The sequence below is a fragment of the Hyperolius riggenbachi genome, chromosome 1 (assembly GCF_040937935.1).
Source record: "Hyperolius riggenbachi isolate aHypRig1 chromosome 1, aHypRig1.pri, whole genome shotgun sequence".
Taxonomy (NCBI): Eukaryota; Metazoa; Chordata; class Amphibia; order Anura; family Hyperoliidae; genus Hyperolius; species Hyperolius riggenbachi.
The window spans coordinates 352043798-352065574 of record NC_090646.1 but is presented as its reverse complement, the minus strand read 5'-3'; the positions used below and the strand labels follow the sequence as shown (position 1 = coordinate 352065574).

Genomic DNA, 21777 nt, shown 5'->3' with positions numbered 1-21777 from the left:
GTTGTTTAGGCGATACCTTTAACCACTTTAGGATTCGGCGTACGCTTAACTACGCCCCTGAATCCTGAAGTGGATTCCATGGAAACGTTCCATGTCAGTTTACGGAGGGTGTCTCCGTGAACACCCTGCGAGCCGCCGATCGTGGCTCGCAGGGTAAATGTAAACACACGGGGAAGATCTTCCCCGCTGTTTACATGTATACGGCGCTGCTGCGCAGCAGCGCCATAGCGGAGATCGGCGATCCCCGGCCTCTGATTGTCCGGGGATCGCCGGCACCTGATAGGCTGAAGCCTGTCCTATCCGGCGCAGGACGGAATTCCGTCCTGCGCCGCTCACAGGGGGAGGGAGAGGGAGGGAAGGGGAAGGAGGCCAGGAAGCGCTGCGGAGGGGGGCTTTGAAGAGCCCCCCCCCCCGCAAGCGCAAACAGCCGGCGGCGATCAGACCCCCCCAGCAGGACATCCCCCTAGTGGGGAAAAAAGGGGGGTAGTCTGATCGCCCTGGCTGCTAGCTGATCGGTGCTGTGGGCTGGAGAGCCCACGCAGCACCGATCAGGCAACCCCCCCCCCTGATACAGAAGTGGTTAATGACTAACTGTACAGTTAGTCATTTAAGATATCACCTAAACAACTTTTATTGTTCTGTCCAAGGACTGTAGGGAATGGAGGAGGAGGGAATGGTCTAAAGTATCAAATGCCAAGGAAAGGTCAAGGAGGAGCAGGATGGAATAACTGCCGTTGGCTCTGGCAAGGGTAAGGTTGTTGTCCACCTTGGGGAGGGCTGTTTCTGTTAAGTGTGCAGGTCAGAATCCATACTGTAGGGAACTGGTGTTGAGTTATTGGGTAATGTGCCAGTAGACCAATGGCTCAAGGAGTTTAAAGGCAAAGGGAAGGAGGAAGATTGGGAGGTAGTTTGAGGGTAGGGATGGGTCAAATTAGGTTTTTTTTCAGCAGGGGAAGTATGGTGGCCTGTTTAAAGGCTTTGGGGAAAGTGCCTGAGGAGAGGGAGAGGTTGAACAAGGATGCGAGGACTGGAGCTAGAACAGGGAAGTGGGGGCGAAGGGTACTTGATGGTTCAGAGTCTAGGATGGGGGGCGGGGAAGATGGGAGAGGAAGTTGCCAGCAACAGGCTGACTTTGTCAATAGTGGCAGGAGCAAAGGAGGTGAGGTGTGGATGGGACAGGGGACTTATGCTGGATACACACGGTGCGTTCGTGCACTCGATTTTCCCGTCGATTCCCGTCGATTCGTTTATTTCCAACATGTCCGATTTGGATTTCGATGGATCGTTAGGTCGATTCGCATGCAAAGTATGCCGAATCGACCTAACGATCCATCGAAATCCAAATCGGACATGTTGGAAATAAACGAATCGACGGGAATCGACGGGAAAATCGAGTGCACGAACGCACCGTGTGTATCCAGCATTAGTTGTAGGAACGACCTGAGAGGAGTTGGGAAGGGAGGGTTGGAGGAGAGAGATTTGGTTGTGGATTGTCTGAATAAACAACACTATATACGACATTTTATCTGAATACACTGCACTATATTGAGCCCCTGGTGTCCCTGTGTTGTTGTTTTTAGGAATCTTCTGTATTCTCTCTCCCATGTATGTATTTTTATACTCAGGTTTGCACATTTTGTAGTTGTAAATGTAATCATAAGATTGGACTAAAGATAGTGTGTTTTTTTCTTATAAAACACTATTGACTATTTATCAAAACACAAAGTGTAGACCAAAAGCTACAATATACCACAAGAAAGCCAGAATTTTTAGTTCTAGCTTCTAAAACCAGGACAAATTACATTTTTTATCTAGAGGTATGTGGTGTTATGATATGACCTATGAATAGTTTAAAACATATGTGGCATTTTATACTATTTATTATTATTATATAGTGCCAACATCTTCCATGGTGCTGTACAATAAAGGAAACAAACAGAGGTGCATAATATCCAGACAATGGAATGCATGACAATAACAAACAACGAACAAACACTGAACATTTATATTGCGCTTTTCTCCTGGCAGACTCAAAGCACCCACAAGGATGCACTCTATAGGCAGTAGCAGTGTTAGGGAGAATTGCCCATGGTCTCTTACTGAATAGGTGCTGGCTTACAGAACAGGCAGAGCCGAGATTCAAACCCTGGTTGCCTGTGTCAGAGGCAGAGCCCTTAACCAGTACACTATCCAGCCACTGCTGGATAGTGGTACATACAGTGTGATGCGAAAGTTTGGGCAACCTTGTTAATCATCATGATTTTCCCATGTAAATCGTTGGTTGTTGCGATAAAAAATCCGATCCGATCCGAACATTTGTATAGCGCTTTTCTCCTGTCGGACTCAAAAATGTCAGTTAAATAGATCAGTGATATTTGAGAAGTGAAATTGAAATTTATTGGATTTACAGAAAGTGTGCAATAATTGTTTTAACAAAATTAGGCAGGTGCATAAATTTGGGCACCAGAAAAAGAAATTCAATCAATATTTAGTAGATCCTCCTTTTGCAGAAATTACAGCCTCTAAACACTTCCTGTAGGTTACAATGAGAGTCTGTATTCTGGTTAAAGGTATTTTGGACCATTCCTCTTTACAAAAGATCTCTAGTTCATTCAGGTTTGATGGCTTCCGAGCATGGACAGCTCTCTTTAAAGCAGTAGGATCAGACATACTATGCCAGGAAAAAAAAACCACAAATATAAGTAGATAAATACTTGATCTACTTACATAATACATGTATTATACTGTCCACGTTTTGATTTCAGTGAATGTTATATAGTAAATTACGAGAATTCTGTTCCTGGTGGGGGCCATGTCTTTTGCCCACAGTTAAGTCTAACTTGTGAGGTCATTTCTGCCCTTTACTTTTTTTCTTGTCTCCTCCAATCGCTGAGTCGCCTCAGCCTTGCTTGTAAACACAAGTGAGTAGGGGATTAGGTTTCAGATAAGAAGCTGGCAGGGAAATAAAGGGAAGAGGAGGAATAGATTATAGATAAAAAGAACCCCCAGCATGCAATTCTTTGGCACGACTACTAAAGGGCCAGTGTTCCTTAAGTATGTGATAACTCCAAATCCTAACAGCAGAAAAAGTGTTGAACGTTTTGAATGCAGGATTAGCATCTTTATCACGTAATACACTCAGACCAGTTGCTGTTGAAATTTGATTTTTATGGTGACGATACCGCTTTAACTCACACCACAGATTTTCAATTATATTCAGGTCTGGGGACTGAGATGGCCATTCCAGAATGTGGTACTTCTTCCTCTGCATGAATGCCTTAGTGGATTTGGAGCAGTGTTTAGGGTTGTTTTCTTGTTGAAGGATCCAGCCCCGGCGCAGCTTCAGCTTTGTCACTGATTCCTGGACATTGGTCTCCAGAATCTGCTGATACTGAGTGGCATCCATGCATCCCTCAACTTTGACAAGATTCCCAATCCCTGCACTGGCCACACAGCCCCACAGCATGATGGAACCACCACCATATTTTATTGTAGGTAGTGGGTGCTTTTCTTGGAATGCTGTGTTTTTCCTCCATGCATAAAGTTCCTTGTTATGCCCAAATAACTCAATTTTAGTTTCATCAGTCCACAGCACCATATTCCAAAATGAAGCTGGCTTGTCCAAATGTGCTTTAGCATACCTCAAGCTCTGTTTGTGCTGTGGGTGGAGAAAAGGCTTCCTCTGCATCACTCTCGCATACAGTATCTCCTTGTGTAAAGTGTGCCGAATAGTTGAACGATGCACAGTGACTCCATCTGCAGCAAGATGATGTTGTAGGTCTTTGGTGCTGGTCTGTGGGTTGACTCTGACTGTTCTCACCAATCATCGCTTCTGTCTATCCGAGATTTTTCTTGGTCAGCCACCTTGAGCTTTAACTACCTAAAGAACGCCCCACGTCAATGGGCGTGAACACGGCGGCAGCCCCAGGACCGCCTAACCCCATTTGCCTTTAAGTCCTGGGGCTCCGATTTGCATGAGATCGCCTGCGCGCGCATCTCCTGCTTGAGGGGGCGGCACTCCGCCCCCTCTTCAGTCTCCGAGCGGCGCTCGGGAGACTGTTAGACGACGTGATCGCCATCTATTTACATGCACAGCGCTGTCCCCTCCTGAGGCTGCACAGTGATCGGCTGTCATAGGTTGAAGCCTATGACAGCTGATCACCCTGATTGGCTGGCTGGGGGAGGGAGGGAGCAGGGGAGGATAAATAAAAAATAACAAAATGTATGAAAAATAAATAAAATAAATATTTATAAAAATAAATAAATATACAACTGTGGAGCGATCAGACCCCACCAACAGAGAGGTCTGTTGGTGGGGGAAAAAGGGGGGGGGGGGGGGGGGGGGCGGGGGAAATCACTCGTGTGCTGTGTTGTGCGGCCCTGCAGCTTGGCCTTAAAGTGAACCTCCGGACTAAAAATCGACTCAGCAGCACTGAAAAGGCTTTGTGTTTCTTTAACAGTTTCACAACATCAGAACTTTGTTTCTCTTATACAAGCCTCAATTTTAGCTGCACAGAAGAAAACTGCCCGGGCTTTTTCCCCCTGATGCTGTGCAAAGCATGATGGGATTTCTCATTTTGTTGTTCTCGTTCTGCTGTTTTGGTGCAATTTTTTTTTGTTTTTACATTTTGAATTTGACATTTGAAGCCTAGCGTGTGCAGCTGGGAGGGGTAATCAGGACACAGGATAGTTGGAACCGTGTCTCCTGCTCCTTGTCACCTCCATTCAACCAAAAAGAGGGGCTGCCCCCATGACAAAGATGGCAGCCCCCATGGATCACAAACATTTGCCTGTTCTTTTAAAACAGGGTGGGTAAGAAATTATATTACCTATCTATTCTAATTAACATAACTAATGTAACTTGATGACAGTATGTTTGTTTAGGCTGAAGTTCCCCTTTAATGCTGCAGTGGCCAATTTAGCAATAATGATCCTGGTCTTTAGGGGGGTTTAACACTGCAGTCCTCAAGTGGTTAACTTGAAATGAGCCTATAGTCTTCCATTTCCTCAATATGATAAAGACAAAAGAAATACCGAGAGCCCAATATAGTGTAGTATGCAAAACAAAGGGTTGGAAATGAAAAGTATATAATGTATATACTCACAAACGTGGGTTATCTCCTAGGTAACCACTGTATAGGCAGGTGAGGAGATTAGACCTGTCCTCACTAAGGGCCCTTTTCCACCAGCGCTGGCTGAATCGCAAAACCGCAAACCGCTAGCGATTTTACAATCGCTACGGTTTGCTTTTTAACATAGGAATCGCGGTAGGTCATTTCCACTACCGCGATTCGCTTTTGTCGGGAACGCGAACGCGCGGCGGAGCGATAATTGCCGTGATTTTGCTATGCAGTGCATAGCATAGCAAAATCGCGGCCGCAAACGTCGGGGGAATCGCCGGTTTTGCGATTCAGCAATCGCTAGCGTTCAGCATGAACGCTAGCGATTGCAGGTGGAAAAGGGCCCTCAGGATTAAAAGTCACTCTCTGTAGATAAGGAAACAAGGGGCAACACCCCTCCACCAAAGGTGGATATTGATAATGTAAGAGTGAACAGAGGCGCCAGCAGGAAAAAAAGGTTCTAAAAGGCTTAAAATCTCTCAGGAGGTGTTGGTGGACTCGCCTTCCCGAAGCAGACAAGATACCGTCAGTTTTATGACAACAGGTTTATTAATATACTCCAAAACAAACAGTGCAACGCGTCCCACGGGTATGTTCCCGCTTCCTCAGGCAACAAACAGACAGGAGCACACAGTATAGTCTCAAGGTCACGAATAGCGCCTCTGTCCCCAGAGGCGCTATTCGTGACCTTGAGACTATACTGTGTGCTCCTGTCTCTTTGTTGCCTGTGGAAGCGGGAACATACCCGTGGGACGCGTTGCACTGTTTGTTTTGGAGTATATTAATAAACCTGTTGTCATAAAACTGACGGTATCTTGTCTGCTTCGGGAAGGCGAGTCCACCAACACCTCCTGAGGGATTTTAAGCCTTTTAGAACCTTTTATCCTGCTGGCGCCTCTGTTCACTCTTACATTTCCTCAATATGTTCCTAACTGTGGAAACAGACAGCTGAAATATCTGAGACAGCTTTCTGTATCCTTCCCCTAAACCGTGATGGTGAACAATCTTTGTCTTCAGGTTATTTGAGAGTTGTTTTGAGACCTCCATGTTGCTACTCTTCAGAGAAAATTAAAAGAGGAGGGAAACTTACAACTGACCACCTGAAATACTCTTTCTCATAATTGGATTCACCTGTGTATGTAGGTCAGGGGTCACTGAGCTTACCAAGCCAATTTGAGTTCCAATAATTAGTTCTAAAGGTGTTGGAATCAATAAAATGACATCAGTGCCCAGATGTATGCACCTGCCTAATTTTATTTAAACAATTATTGCACACTTTCTGTAAATCCAATAAACTTCATTTCACTTCTGAAATATCACTGTGTATGATATACAGTGGGTTGCAAAAGTATTCGCCCCCCTTGAAGTTTTCCACATTTTGTCATATTACTGCCACAAACATGAATCAATTTTATTGGAATTCCACATGAAAGACCAACACAAAGTGATGTACACATGAGAAGTGGAATAAAAATCATACATGATTCCAAACATTTTTTACAAATAAATAACTGCAAAGTGGTGTGTGCATAATTATTCGTCCCCCTTTGATCTGAATGCAGTCAGTTGCCTATAGACATTGCCTGATCCTGGTCTTTAGGGGGGTATAACACTGCAGTCCTCAAGTGGTTAACTTGAAATGAGCCTATAGTCTTCCATTTCCTCAATACCGGAAAATTGTATACTTACCTACCGTAATTTTCCTTTCCTGGATCAGAAAATGGCGGCATACTCCTTGATTTAACTCCGCCCCTGAACCCCATTGGACAGATCTTTGCATAAATTAAAAGAATCCGCCCCCCCCCCCCCCCCTGCCATTCTCGTGAAAATCAGTCCTCGAATGGACAAGAGGGAGGGATCTGTATGCCGCCATTTTCTGATCCAGGAAAGGAAAATTACGGAAGGTAAGTATACAATTTTCCGGTTTCCTGGACAGAAATGGCGGCATACTCTTGGGATATAACAAATCAGAAAGAGAGGGTGGGAATGCAAAACACACAATTTATTTAGCAACTGCCGACAGTACAGCTTTTCCAAACTCCAAGGAAGTTAAACATGCTGGAATGACATGATAGTGAATTAGGAATATATGAGGTGAAGACCAGCTAGCTGCCTTACATATTGTCTCAACAGAGACCTTAGCAAATGATGCCCACGAGGCTGCCATCCCACTGGTTGAGTGAGCATTGATTTCCTTCGGAATCTCTAAGCCTTTTAACCTGTAACTTAACTGAATAAGCTTTACTAACCAGTTTGCTATAGTCCTGGTTGCCAGAGGCTGACCTTTTTTTTGCTCCTTGAATGTTAATAAAGAGATGATCTGATGCTCTAAAGGAAGCAGTCTTACTTAAGTAAGCCTTAATGCTATTCCCTACATCTAGAGCAGGCTTTCTCAACCAGGGTTCCCTGGAACCCCAGGGTTCCTTGAGCACTCTGCAGGGGTTCCTTGGCATTTTCCCCCATCGTGGGGGAAGTATATTAGAGCACACTATAATAGGTGGTAGTGTAACAAGAAGCACTAAATTGGGGGCTCAGGAGACAGTATAATGAGTGGCAGTGTAATAGGGAGTAGTGAAATAAACAGCTACACATACTTTTAAAGACCATGCTTCCTGCAAAATAAATGCAGGGGTTCCTCGAGATCAAAAAATTGTTTGCAGAGGTTCCTCGAGATCCAAAAGTTATTTGCAGGGTTCCTCCAGGGTAAAAAGGTTGAGAAAGGCTGATCTAGAGGATGAAGATCGCTTTCCGTTGAAAAGGTAGGCAAGGTGAGTTCCTGGTTTATATGGAGCGTAGAAGCCACTTTAGGAATGTGGGACAGTACAGGCCTAATCACAACCCTATCCGGGAAAAATTGCAACAAGTTCTGTGAACAGCCTAAAGCTTGCAAGTCCGAGACTCTTTTCCCTGACGAAATTGCTGTGAGAAATAGTGTCTTTAGGGCTATGTTTTGTAAAGAAGCTGACTCGAGAGGATGGAAGGGTGGACCTGATAGGATATCCAATACAATGCATAGGTCTCACTGCGGGAAAAAAGGTTTCCTAGGTGGTCTCATTTTTTGAACCGCCTGAATGAACTGCATAATTAATGGATTGAATGCCCATTTCTCATTTGTGAGGGCGGAAAGAGCTGATACTTGAACCTTAATGGCCGAGACGCTTAAACCTTTCTCCACTCCAGTTTGAAGGAAGCTCAATATGTCCTGTACCCTTGGCGAGATTGCATTTAGACTATTTTCTGTAGTGAATAAAATAAATTTCTCCCAGACCCGATGGTATGTTGTATTAGTTGATACTTTTCTGGCTTTCAATAGGGTAGTAACAACTTCATTTGAACACCCCAAGGCTATCAACTTCCAAGCCATCAAACTTAGCTTGCTGACTTCTGGGTACAGCAGGTTCCCTTGGTGCAGAAGGTTTGGGATCTTGGGTAGGATCAGTGGATCTTCCACGCTCATTTCCTTCACTAGAGTGAACCACGGTCTTCTTGGCCAATAAGGCAGAATAAGAATGATCGTGCACTATTCCTTTAATAATCTGCGCAGAAAGTTGGTTATCAACGGAAACGGGGAAAAGGCATAACCCATCTCGAAATTCCATTGCTGCGTCAGGCAGTCCGTCCCTTCCGCTAACCGTTGAGGATACCTCGAAAACAACCTCTGAGATTTCGCATTCCAAGTCGAGGCACACAAGTCTATTTGTGGCGACCCCCATTTCCGTACAATCTCCTGGAACACCTCGTTGTTCAGGGACCACTCGTGGGGGTCCACAAATTCCCTGCTTAGGCGATCTGCCAGAATATTTTGGACTCCAGGTAAGTATATTGCTGAAAGATTTTGAAGATTCCCTTCTGCCCAAGACATCATTTGGCTTGTCTCTTTGAGTAATGTCCAACTCCTGGTACCTCCCTGTCTCCGGATATATGATACTGCTGTCGTATTGTCTATTTGTAGTAGAACCGACTTCTGAAAGACTATATGCTTGAATGCTCTCAGAGCAAGGTAAGCCGCTCTCAGCTCCAGAATATTGGAAGGAACTTCTATCTGCGGAAGCCTCCACTTCTCCTGAATCCAGGACTCCCGACAGTGAGCCCCCCAGCCTGCTAAGCTGGCATCTGTCGTCACTATGATTGGATCTTCCTGCTGAATCTGATGGCAATTCTGAAGATGGACCCTGCTTAACCACCATTGCATTGAATTCCTTACTTCTACTGGGAGGATAAATTTCTGCCACATATTTCACCTGTTCCAATGTTGGAGAAAAAAAGGTCTGAAGCCTCCTCAGATGCCAATGAGCCCATTTTACAAGAGGTATGGTTGACAAGAAAGTCCCCAGCAGACTCAGAATCTGTTTGGTTGACAGTTTTCTCTCTGACAGAACTGATCTCACTTTCCTCTGTATAGCAGTGATCTTCTCCTCCGGTAAACATACTTTGTTTTGTTGGGTTATGAATCGTGCCCCCAGAAAGACCATGTCTTGAGATGGTGTCAACTGGCTCTTCTGGTAATTGATTAACCATCCTAATTTCTCCAGTACTTCTATCAATCTTTGCTGATGCTTCAGTAGAGTGGAGCGATCTTGACTTATTAGTAACACATCGTCCAAGTAGTGGTAGACCCGCAATCCTTCCACTCTTAGAAGCGCAATCACTGGGCGTCAATCAGGATAAATAAAAGAAAAAATTAACACCCAAAAACAAAAAGACCTTGTCCATCGAGGACAGAAAAAAAGAGAATGGCAGGGGGGGGGGGGGGGGGGGGGCGTGGATTCTTTTAATTTATGCAAAGATCAGTCCAAAGGGGTTCAGGGGAGGAGTTGTACCCAGGAGTATGCCGCCATTTCTGTCCAGGAAATGTTCCTAACTGTGGAAACAGACAGCTGAAATATCTGAGACAGCTTTCTGTATCCTTCCCCTAAACCGTGATGGTGAACAATCTTTGTCTTCAATGAAAAAGATTCAAAAACCCGTAATTGCAAAGATATAAATCCATTTATTGCTAAATTCTATAAAAGACAACGCAGTGTGTGCCCCAGAGTGCAAAACCCCCCCATATAAAAAGACCCAGGATTCAAGCCCCAACACTACCCACAAGCAATACCCCTGACATAGGAGAGAAACCACCACAGGTAGACCTCCCTGTCTTCTACCCTCAGAGCTCTTATAGGACAGGCCTGCCCAAGAAAAAGTTCTTGATGATGTCAGCAAAGCAACATGCTATGTGGCATCTAACTGGAGAAGTTCATATTATGGCATGTAGCAAAATTCCTGCATGCAGACTAGAAAAGCAAAGCGCTATCATTCAATTCCCTGATACTGATGAAATTTCTCAGTCTCTCCAATAATGATGGCACAAATATTCATCCAGCACGATTGCTATGCACTGCTAAAGCGGCAGGTAACAGTTCATGATTCAAATATATGGACATGATGCATTTGTAATCCACAATGGGGTTATACTGTTGCTTACCAGCTCCCTCCTGGATTGTGGATTACAAATGCATCATGTCCATATATTTGAATCATGAACTGTTACCTGCCGCTTTAGCAGTGCATAGCAATCGTGCTGGATGAATATTTGTGCCATCATTATTGGAGAGACTGAGAAATTTCATCAGTATCAGGGAATTGAATGATAGCGCTTTGCTTTTCTAGTCTGCATGCAGGAATTTTGCTACATGCCATAATATGAACTTCTCCAGTTAGATGCCACATAGCATGTTGCTTTGCTGACAACATCAAGAACTTTTTCTTGGGCAGGCCTGTCCTATAAGAGCTCTGAGGGTAGAAGACAGGAAGGTCTACCTGTGGTGGTTTCTCTCCTATGTCAGGGGTATTGCTTGTGGGTAGTGTTGGGGCTTGAATCCTGGGTCTTTTTATATGGGGGGGTTTTGCACTCTGGGGCACACACTGCGTTGTCTTTTATAGAATTTAGCAATAAATGGATTTATATCTTTGCAATTACGGGTTTTTGAATCTTTTTCATTAGTGTCATAGTGTGCTTAGCACACAATTGTATGTGAATTTTTGAAATCTTTGTCTTCAGGTTATTTGAGAGTTGTTTTGAGACCCCCATGTTGCTACTCTTCAGAGAAAATTAAAAGAGGAGGGTGTTATAATTTAAGTAGGCCTCAGTTACTTGGCCTGAGTTTTATGTAAAAGGCTTGACCGCAGTGTATGCCTTTAAAATAGATAGAGGGTTGGTGATGCAGGCAGAGGCATCTCAGGGTCTGCGTGTAGCAGAAGATACACGCAGATACTGAGAACATGTTCCTAACAGAAGGCCATCGGCCACTCTGACCTCAACAGGAACAGAAAACATTGGCTATGTTTACTAAACATTTCACATTCCTGCATCTGGGTCAAGTGCCTCATTGATTATTAATCGAGTAGGCGGGTATGATGAAACCACGAGTGGGTCCACCAATAGACTGATATAGGAGGTGGCGAAGATGATGTCATATTTAACTCTTTCCTAGTCGGTATTAAAGGGGGTGCGAGCGATGGGAACTCACTTCTGCTTCTTCCCTCTGCACTAGCTCGCAAGGCCGACTGGGACCTCTAAGCATGTTATTCCTTACTGTAATCTGATATAATGTATGCTGTACATATATAGTTTAGTGTAACGTAGTTAGGAAGAAGGTACCTGATAGACTTCAAGAGGGAGTCTAATCAAGCAGCTGTAACGCAACATGGAAGTCTGCTTTGCCAGGAGATGAATGTATCTATCTGTATTCCTGGACGGACCACCTGAAATACTCTTTCTCATAATTGGATTCACCTATGTATGTAGGTCAGGGGTCACTGAGCTTACCAAGCCAATTTGAGTTCCAATAATTAGTTCTAAAGGTGTTGGAATCAATAAAATGACATCAGTGCCCAACTTTATGCACCTGCCTAATTTTATTTAAACAATTATTGCACGCTTTCTGTAAATCCAATAAACTTAATTTCACTTCTGAAATATCACTGTGTATGTCTCCTATATGATATACAGTGGGTTGCAACAGTATTCGGCCCCCTTGAAGTTTTCCACATTTTGTCATATTACTGCCACAAACATGAATCAATTTTATTGGAATTCCACATGAAAGACCAACACAAAGTGGTGTACACATGAGAAGTGGAACGAAAATCACACATGATTCCAAACATTGTTTACAAATAAATAACTGCAAAGTGGTGTGTGCATAATTATTCGGCCCCCTTTGATCTGAGTGCAGTCAGTTGCCTATAGACATTGCCTGATAAGTACTAATGACTAAATAGAGTGCACCTGTGTGTAATCTAATGTCAGTACAAATACAGATACTCTGTGAGGGCCTCAGAGGATGTCTAAGAGAATATTGGGAGCAACAACACTGTGAAGTCCAAAGAACACACAAGACAGGTCAGGGATCAAGTTATTGAGAAATTTAAAGCAGGCTTAGGCTACAAAAAGATTTCCAAAGCCTTGAACATCCCACGTGGCACTGTTCAAGCGATCATTCAGAAATGGAAGGAGTATGGCACAACTGTAAACCTACCAAGTCAAGGCCATCCACCTAAACTCACAGGCCGAACAAGGAGAGCGCTAATCAGAAATGCAGTCAAGAGGCCCATGGTGACTCTGGACGAGCTGCAGAGATCTACAGTTCAGGTGGGAGACTCTGTCCATAGGACAACTATTAGTCATGCACTGTACAAAGTTGGCCTTTATGGAAGAGTGGCAAGAAGAAAGGCATTGTTAACAGAAAGCATAAGAAGTCCCGTTTGCAGTTTGTCACAAGCCATGTGGGGGACACAGCAAACAAGTGGAAGAAGGTGCTCTGGTCAGATGAGACCAAAATGGAAAACGCTATGTGTGGCAGAAAACTAACACTACACATCACTCTGAACACACCATCCCCACTGTCAAATATGGTGATGGCAGCATCATGCTCGGGGGGTGCATCTCTTCAGCAGGGACAGGGAAGCTGGTCAGAGTTGATGGGAAGATGGATGGAGCCAAATACAGGGCAAACTTGGAAGAAAACCTCTTGGAGACTGCAAAATACCTGAGACTGGGGTGGAGGTTCACCTTCCAGCAGGACAATGACCCTAAACATAAAGCCAGGGCAACAATGGAATGGTTTAAAACAAAACATATCTATGTGTTAGAATGGCCCAGTCAAAGTCCAGATCTAAATCCAATCGAGAATCTGTGGCAAGATCTGAAAACTGCTGTTCACAAACGCTGTCCATCTAATCTGACTGAGCTGGAGCTGTTTTGCAAAGAAGAATGGGCAAGGATTTCAGTCTCTAGATGTGCAAAGCTGGTAGAGACATACCCTAAAAGACTGGCAGCTGTAATTGCAGCAAAAGGTGGTTCTACAAAGTTGACTCACGGGGCCGAATAATTACGCACACCCCACTTTGCAGTTATTGATTTGTAAAAAATGTTTGGAATGATGTATGATTTTCGATCCACTTCTCACATGTACACCACTTTGTATTGGTCTTTCACGTGGAATTCCAATAAAATTGATGCAGGTTTGTGGCAGTAATGTGACAAAATGAGGAAAACTTCAAGGGGGCCGAATACTTTTGCAAGCCACTGTATTTAACTGACAACCAACGATTTATACAGGAAAATCATGACGATTAACAAGGTTGCCGAAACTTTCGCATCCCACTGTAGAAGTTGTTGACAATATAGTAAGGGTCCGTTTCTACTTGTGTGATTCTTCCACAATTCCCTGCATGTAAATTTGAATGGGGAATCAATATGCTGCTTTTGAATTCACATGCGGGGGAAAAAATGGACTGTCAACATCATAACTTTGCTTCGGCTATGCGTACTCACATTGAAACAAGTGCCGACATGTGTCTCAAGAGATGCACGCTGGGCACATGTGGAAACAGACCCTAAGTCATAGGGACAGACTGTTTGGTGATTAACAATGCATGCTGCATTTCCAAGACACTAAAGAGAGAAAGCCCTGCCCTTGTGAGCTTCCAATCTAATTACAGAGGTGTTTGCAGTTAACTTTGCATAGGCTTAAAAAGTTTCGGAGGAGAGGATGTATCTGGTGCTCTTACCTGGGGCCAGTCTCCATTGCTGAGCTGCTTCTCCAGTAATAATTTGATACCTCTCTCCAAAATGTTAACTAATGGGAACCTGTATGACATGAAATTGACATTACTGTACGTTGCTGGAAGAAATATCAACAACTTCAGATATGCAGATGAAACGACTGTTATGGCAGAAAGTGAAAAATAATTAAGAAACCTCTTGAAGAGGGTGAAAGAGGAGAGTGCAAAAGTTGGGCAAAAAAACAAACACAATATCATTGCAACATCAGCTTATCATTGTTGGCCTATAAGGAAGGCTGAGAGCAGAAGAATCAATGCCTTCAATTTGTGGACTTTTGAGAGTCCCTTGGACTGCAAGAAGATCCAATTAGTCCATCTTTAACCTTCCTGGCGGTAAGCCCGAGCTGAGCTATGCCGCACAGGAGGATTTCTCAGGCCTTGCTGGGCCGATTCGTATAATTTTTTTTGCTAGCTGCGTGTGCATTCCGATCGCCGCCGCCACCCGCCGATTAGCCGCCGATCACCGCGCAGCCACCCCCCATGCGCTGCCTGGCCAATCAGTGCCAGGCAGCGCTGAGGGGTGGATCGGGACTCCCTTTGACGTCACGTCGATGTTGTCATCCCGCCCCGCCGCCATGGCCATGGCGACGGGGTAAGCCCTTCAGGAAATCCCGTTCTATGAACGGGATTTCCTGATCAGAGATTGCCGGAGGCGATCGAAGCGGGCGGGGGGATGCCGCTGCACAGCGGCTATCATGTAGCGAGTCCTAGGCTCACTACATGATTTGAATTTTTTTTTTTGAAAAAGACTGCTGCGCTGCCCCCTGGCGGTTTCTAATAGACTGCCAGGAGGGTTAAAGAAATTAACCCTGGCTGTTCATTGGAAGGAGTATTGCGGAAGATGAAGCTGAAATACTTTGGACACACAATAAGAAGACATGACTTATTGGAGTAGATCCAGAAGCTGGGAAAAATTGAGGGCAAAAGGAGGAGGGGGCAGCAGAGAATGAGATGGCTATATAATATCATGGAAAGAATAAACATGAGCTTGGAACAGCTTTGAGAGGCAGTAGAAGATAGAGGGGCCTTGCATGCTGTCCATGGGATCTCAAAGAGTTGGACAGGACCGAATAGTGATTGAATATCAACATGACATTACATGAACATGGAAACAAGAATATTGTAGAAGAAGATGCCCACTACTTATCATATGGAAAACTTTAACAGCCCTTTTACACTATGACATTGCAGTAAAGTTGCGGTAAGCTTTTTAAATGCAAGAGGCGGCTAAGTCAATGAAAGTCTATGGAGACTGCCATGTTTTTTTCCTTTTGTGCAATACCAGGTGCCTGGCTGTATTGCTGATCCTCTGTCTCTCAGGGCTCGTTTCCACTATTGCGTTGCGAAATCGCTGCGGCAAAATTCGCATGCGGATGCGAATTTCGCATACGCGTGCATGCGAATTTTTGTGCGAATTCGCATGGAAATTCGCATGGATGATGATGTATGTGAATTTAGCCATGGCAATGCCGGTGTGCTTTTCAATTGATTTCATGCGAATTTGCATGAAAATTCGCATACCAAAACAGCATGCGAATTCCCAATTAAATACATTAGCGGCGATTCGCATGCATTCCACTCGCAGGCAAATTCTGCGGCTCTTTTGTGCGTTTTTTCACCGCTGAAAAAAAACGCACCTCAACAACGCTACAGTGGAAACAGGCCCATCCACTTGCATTACATGTGCGAATCCGCATGCGTTGGACGCATGCGGATTCGCAATAGTGGAAACGAGCCCTAATACTTTTAGCCATATACCTTGGACAAGCATGCAGCAGATCAGGTGTTTCCGACATTAATGTCAGAATTTACAAGTTTAGCTGCATGCTTGTTTCTGGTGTTATTCAGACACTACTGCATCCAAATAGATCAGCAGGGCTGCCAGGAAACTGGTATTGCTTAAGGGGGAATAAATATGGCAGCCTTTATATACCTCTCACTACAGTTGTCCTTTAAAGTGCACCTGAGATGAACAGTAGTGCACCATTTATACTTACCTGGAGTTTCCTTCAGCCCCATGCAGGCCAAGGACTCCCATGCAGTCCTCTCAGGCTTCTCGATTGTCCTATGGTCAGCTTCTGAAATGTTGTCCATCAGGCATGAGTGGCCTGGCTGCGCTCACCCCCCCCCCCCCCCCATCGCGCTCCAGTAGCCGGGAGCTTATGCTCCTGTACAGCAGCACCCCAGTAGTACTGCACAGGCACATCGTAACAGACCACGACCGGCAAGATTTCAGATGCTGACCATGAAACAATGGAGAAGCCCAGGAGGACGGCAAGGAAGCCCTTGGACTGCCTTGGGCTGGAGGAAGCCCAGAGTAAGTGTAAATGGTGCACTACTGTTCATCTCAGGTGCCCAATGAAACCCGCTTGATGATTTCTAACCCTGACCACCAATGGAAACCCCTTCCTGACGTGTACATCAAAAAAAGGAGTCGTATTAATTTGGGTGCTGGGGATAGCGGATAGTAGAATATCCGTAGAATTACTGATATCCTACTATTGGGCAATAGCTAATTCCGATAATAAAATATCTGTAATTTTTACCAATATTTTACTATCACCTTACCTAACCCTATTCTCACTTGAAAGATCCCTCTAATGATGCCGAACCCTAACCAACCCCTTGCACTGCAATGTCCACTGATAGAAGTGCGGCCTATGCTGCTAACAACTCCCTCCACTGATATCTGCGCCACCTTATCACCATAATAATCGGACGCTGCCAGTTCTTATATTACCCCCTGGGTGCCAACATGTGGCGCGTATTTTATCAGGTGGCCCCAGCACCTAAATTACCTGCTTGGCTTACTGACATCTAACTTTAAACTTTCTCATCAATGACAATGAAGTCCCTGATGCCTAACCTTCTGACCCTACTTGACAATTCTAACATGCTCCTATATACATCTAACCCTAACATTTCTGGCAATCTACTTATCCCAACCAATACTTACCTACCTTTCATTGTTGTTGCTCTAGACTTGGGTTTCAGTAAGTAATCCATGTCAAGTGTGGAAACTGCATGCTTTCCCTTCACTCATTGCCTTTTTTTCTGCGGGGAATGCCTGGGAAGCTGCCACATACAAGCTGGCAATGCTGTCTTATCTCTGGCTTTCCTCCTGGAGTCTACTATTGTACAAAGTGACCAAGCAGAGGTGCATGCTGGGTATTATGTAACTTACCTCAGTGGCTTTCTCTGCCCCTGCGTGCTCTGTCCTCAGCTTGTGCTGCTGGTCTGCACTCCCTTATGATTTTCTTGTCACACGTTGCAACAGTCATATGAACAATGGATTCTGAGGGTAGTGCAGAACAGTAAAGCAGGAAGAGGGCAGAACATACAATGTCAGAGTAACAGAGCTGTCACTTACCACCCCAGCATGGTCATCCTCCGTGTTTGTAACTGAAAGAAAGTGGGCACTACTGGGGTGCAGTAAAAAAGTCGGAATGATAAGGGCAGGCAGTATAATAAAAAGGGCCACTATAGGGGGGATATAAAGACATACTCCTAGAGGGAAGAAGGGAGGGGGGGGGGAGACAGGTAGGTAAAGCCTGGTACATACATCTAATTCTGATTGGGTAATCACTAAACAATGTTACCACCTCCACGTACTATAAGGGGCACCATATTTTGAATACTATGAACAGATTGTGTAGGTAAACTCTCATGCTACATGGAAGTGGTAAAAAAAGTCCAATTAAAAATTGGATGTGTGTATGCAGCCTTAAAGGACAACTGTAATGAGAGGAATATGGAGGTTGCCATACTTATTTCCTTCTAAACAATACCAGTTGCCTGGCTATCCTGCTGATCCTCTGCCCCTAATACTTTTAGCCATATACCCTGAACAAGCATGCAGCAGATCAGGGGTTTCTGACAATATTGTCAGAACTGACAAGATTAGCTGCATGCTTGTTTCTGGTGTTATTCAGACACTGTTGCAGCCAAACAGTCCAACAGGGCTGCCAGGCAACTGATATTGTTTAAAAGGAAATAAATATGGCAGCCTCCATATCACTCTCGTTACAGTTGTTCTTTAACCCCTTTGCCGTTCCAATTCTGATGGCAAGGGGGTGGCGCAGCACTTTTTAAAAAATTTTTTTTTTTTTTAAATCATGTAGCAAGCCCAGGGCTTGCTACATGATAGCCGCTGACAAGCGGCATCCCCCTACCCACTTCGATCGCCGCCGGCGATCTTTGCAAGCAGGAAATCCCATTCACAACGGGATTTCCTGCTGGGCTTCCCCCGTCGCCATGGGCTGCGTGCAGTAAAAATAAATAAATTGAAAATCGGCCCAGCGGGGCCGGAGAAATCCTTCTGTGCAGGTTACCCCGAGCTGAGCTCGGGATAACCGGCAAGAAGGTTAAGGTGCCCATACATCTAGCAATGATGGGCAGATTCGACCAAGAGACAAATCTCTTTCTGATCGAATCTGATTAGCAAGAGAGACCTGTGGGCTGCCCATACTCTGCAGGCCGATTTCCAATCAATTTTAGCATGAAATCTCTTGGGAATCTGCCGAGTTTGCCGCTGCCCCCTAGTGTATAAATATGCCCCCATGTGTGCATTTATACATTACCTCCCCTACAGTGAGGAACATAAGTATTTGAACACCCTGCCATTTTGTAAGAGCTACCACTTAGAAGTCATGGAGGCGTCTGAAATTCACATTGTAGGTGCATTCCCACTATGGCCTTGATTCATAAAAAGCAGTGCGATAAAAAAATCTTGTCGGGAAAAATACCGCACTCGGTATTTTCCCGGTCTGTGTGCTAATTCATAAAGATTTTCCCAGCTGCCCTTGGAGGTCGGTAAATTACCGCAGCCCACTGAGCGGTAGAGTAGAGCAGTGTCTCAATTCTATCTTTGCCCTGCAGAAATGACTCACACAGACGGCTCTCTCTGGCTCTCTCCACTGATTACTCAAACAGACTTCGGCTCTCTGCACTTTGCATTCATCAGAGCTGTCAGAGCTGTCGGTAACTTGTTAAGACCTCACCAGAGGTGTCGGTAACTACCGCCAGGCTTACCGCTTGTTGCAGGCTTTATGAATTGACATTTGCTGACAATTTACTGACATGTGTTGGCGGTAACTACAGCCAAGTCGGTAATTTATCTCCCTGGTCGGTAATGTCCGCTTCTCATGCGGTAACAGCCTTTATGAATTGACACTTTGCTAAGTGGTCGGGAAAGTCTGCTGTTTTCAGCATTACCGCATGAGGTAATGCTTTATGAATCGAGGCCTATGAGAGAGCGCATTTAAAGAGAGACTGAAGCCTCCGAAAATGCCCCTTTTTTTAGCCAGTCCTGTTAAGCATTAATGGGTTGGCTGAAATGCTGCTATCTTGTGGCAAAACGAAGCTTAATCACCCCGAAATGCCCGGGGCAAATTGCGGGGCTCCTTCCTGTTGGAGGCAGAGCTTTGAGCTGCAGCTCTGCCTCCATTCACGTCTATCTCCCGTGGATCTCCGCCTTCTCCCGCCCGTCTCAGTCTTCTTTCACCGAGTGGGGCGGGGGAGAGGCAGAGACCCGCGGGAGACTGACACAAATGGAGGCAGAGCTGCAGCGCAAAGTTCTTCCTCCCCAGGCAGCAAAATCCACGACCAGGTAACTCGTGGATTTTTGCCCCGGTATTTCGGGATGAATAAAGCTTCGTTTTGCTGCGGGATAGTGGCATTTCTGCTAACCCATTAATGCTTAACAGGACTGGCTAAAAAAGGGTTATTTTCGGAAGCTTTAGAGTCTCTTTAAAGCAGGGCTTTTAAACCTTTTCAGTAATTTTACCACTTTTTAGCCTGAAAATGTCAAGTACCACCACTGTGCCTGTGCAGTAGATCTGACCCAACCAGGCTAGGCTGTTTCCACCAGAGCCCAAGCAGAGAGCTGCTACTTCGCATCCGCTCATGTCAACAAGATCTTCGGGGGGGGGGGGGGGGGGCAGCGTTGGATCCCCTCTACTGAGGAGGAAGGGGGAAGAGAGAGCTGGGCAGTGACTCACCACAAAGTTCAGTTCCCCCTTACTCACTCCTTGCTGTGCTGCCCTGCGGAATAGTTCAGACCTCAGATCAGTAGTAACCCGGTCACAGAGAAGAGATAACCAGGCGAATGGTGCAGTGACAGCACTTATACTTCAATTACACGAAATAAGCAGTGATGTCACTTCCTGTATTTGAAGTACTGTATACCCGCTATCACTGTGCACTAGTCACCTGGATGTCTCGTCACTGCTGTTCTGAGGTTTGAATTATGCTGCAGGGGCAGCACAGTGAGAAGCGAGCAAGGGGTAGCCAAACTTTGTGGAGCCAGAACAGGACCTGGACAAGCAGCAGGCAGGCAATTAAGTGGCAGCCAAACTTGGAGTGTACCACCTGGCCAACAGCAAAGTACCACTGGTGGTACGCTTACCACAGTTTGAAAAGCCCTGTAATGAGAGGGATATTGACACTGCAATATTTTTTTTTCCTTTTAAACAATACTAACTGCCTGGCTATCCTTCTGATCCTTTGCCTCTAAAACTTTTAGCCATAGACCCTGAACAAGCATGTAACAGATCAAGCGTTTCTGACATTAATGTCAAATCTAACAAGATCAATTGCATGTTTGTTTCTGGTGTTGTTCAGACACTTCTGCAGACAAATAGATCAGCAGGGCTGGCAGGCAACTGTTATTGTTTACAAAGTAAATAAGTATGGTAAAGCCTCCATATTCTTCTCACTAGAATTGTCCTTTAAAAAAAAATAATAATCAGGAAATCACATTATATGATTTTTAAATACCGTATATACTCGCAAGCAAGCCAAATTTTTGACCCCCAAAAAGTGGGTCAAAAGTTGGGGGGTCGGCTTGCTTGCGAGTCATGTGTCAGAAATGAAGCCCCCCCGCTTCCCCCATGGCCGCCGCTATTACCTTAGCTCGGCGCCGCTTCTATTCCCCTGTCCTGCTTGTATAATCCACAGCAGCGCGCCCCACGGCGGCTGCTGTGATGAGAGGGAGCCGTAGAGAGAGAGCGGTTCCCATAGTAACGGCGATACACATCGCCGCTACAGGAAGCCGCTCTCTACGGCTTCCTCCCTCATCACAGCAGCCGCCGTGGGGCGCGCTGCTGTGAATTATACGAGCAGGACAGGGGAATAGAAGCGGCGCCGAGCTAAGGTAATAGCAGCGGCGGACGTGGGGGGAGCACTATACTACCTACGCTGGGCACTATACTAGCTATACTGTGCACTATACTAGCTATACTGGGGCACTACCTACCCATACTGGGCACTATACTAGCTACCCCGGGACACACTGGGGGGGGAAATCACACGGACAGCATTTCCTACCCCCGGCATATACCACACTCAATCATTTTTTCCTGGTTTTTCAGGTAAAAGTTGGGGGTCGGCTTATATGCGGGTCGGCTTGCTCGCGAGTATATACAGGAATTTATTTGTACTGCACTGCTGCACATAAGTATTTGTACACCTGAGAAAATCAGTGTTAATATTTGGTACAAAAGCCTTCGGAGTTGACATAAATTAAATAATGCGAACAACCTCCTGT

General features: G+C 45.2%; 1 protein-coding gene across 1 annotated transcript in view; it reads right to left on the bottom strand.

The window, feature by feature from the left end:
* Positions 1–21777, bottom strand: part of LSS (lanosterol synthase) — a 97131-nt gene that overhangs the window by 9684 nt on the left and 65670 nt on the right. Inside the window, exon 21 of the mRNA XM_068234120.1 lies at positions 14178–14256. Within this exon, the coding sequence (XP_068090221.1) occupies positions 14178–14256 (79 nt within the window). The remainder of the gene's footprint in view (positions 1–14177; positions 14257–21777) is intronic.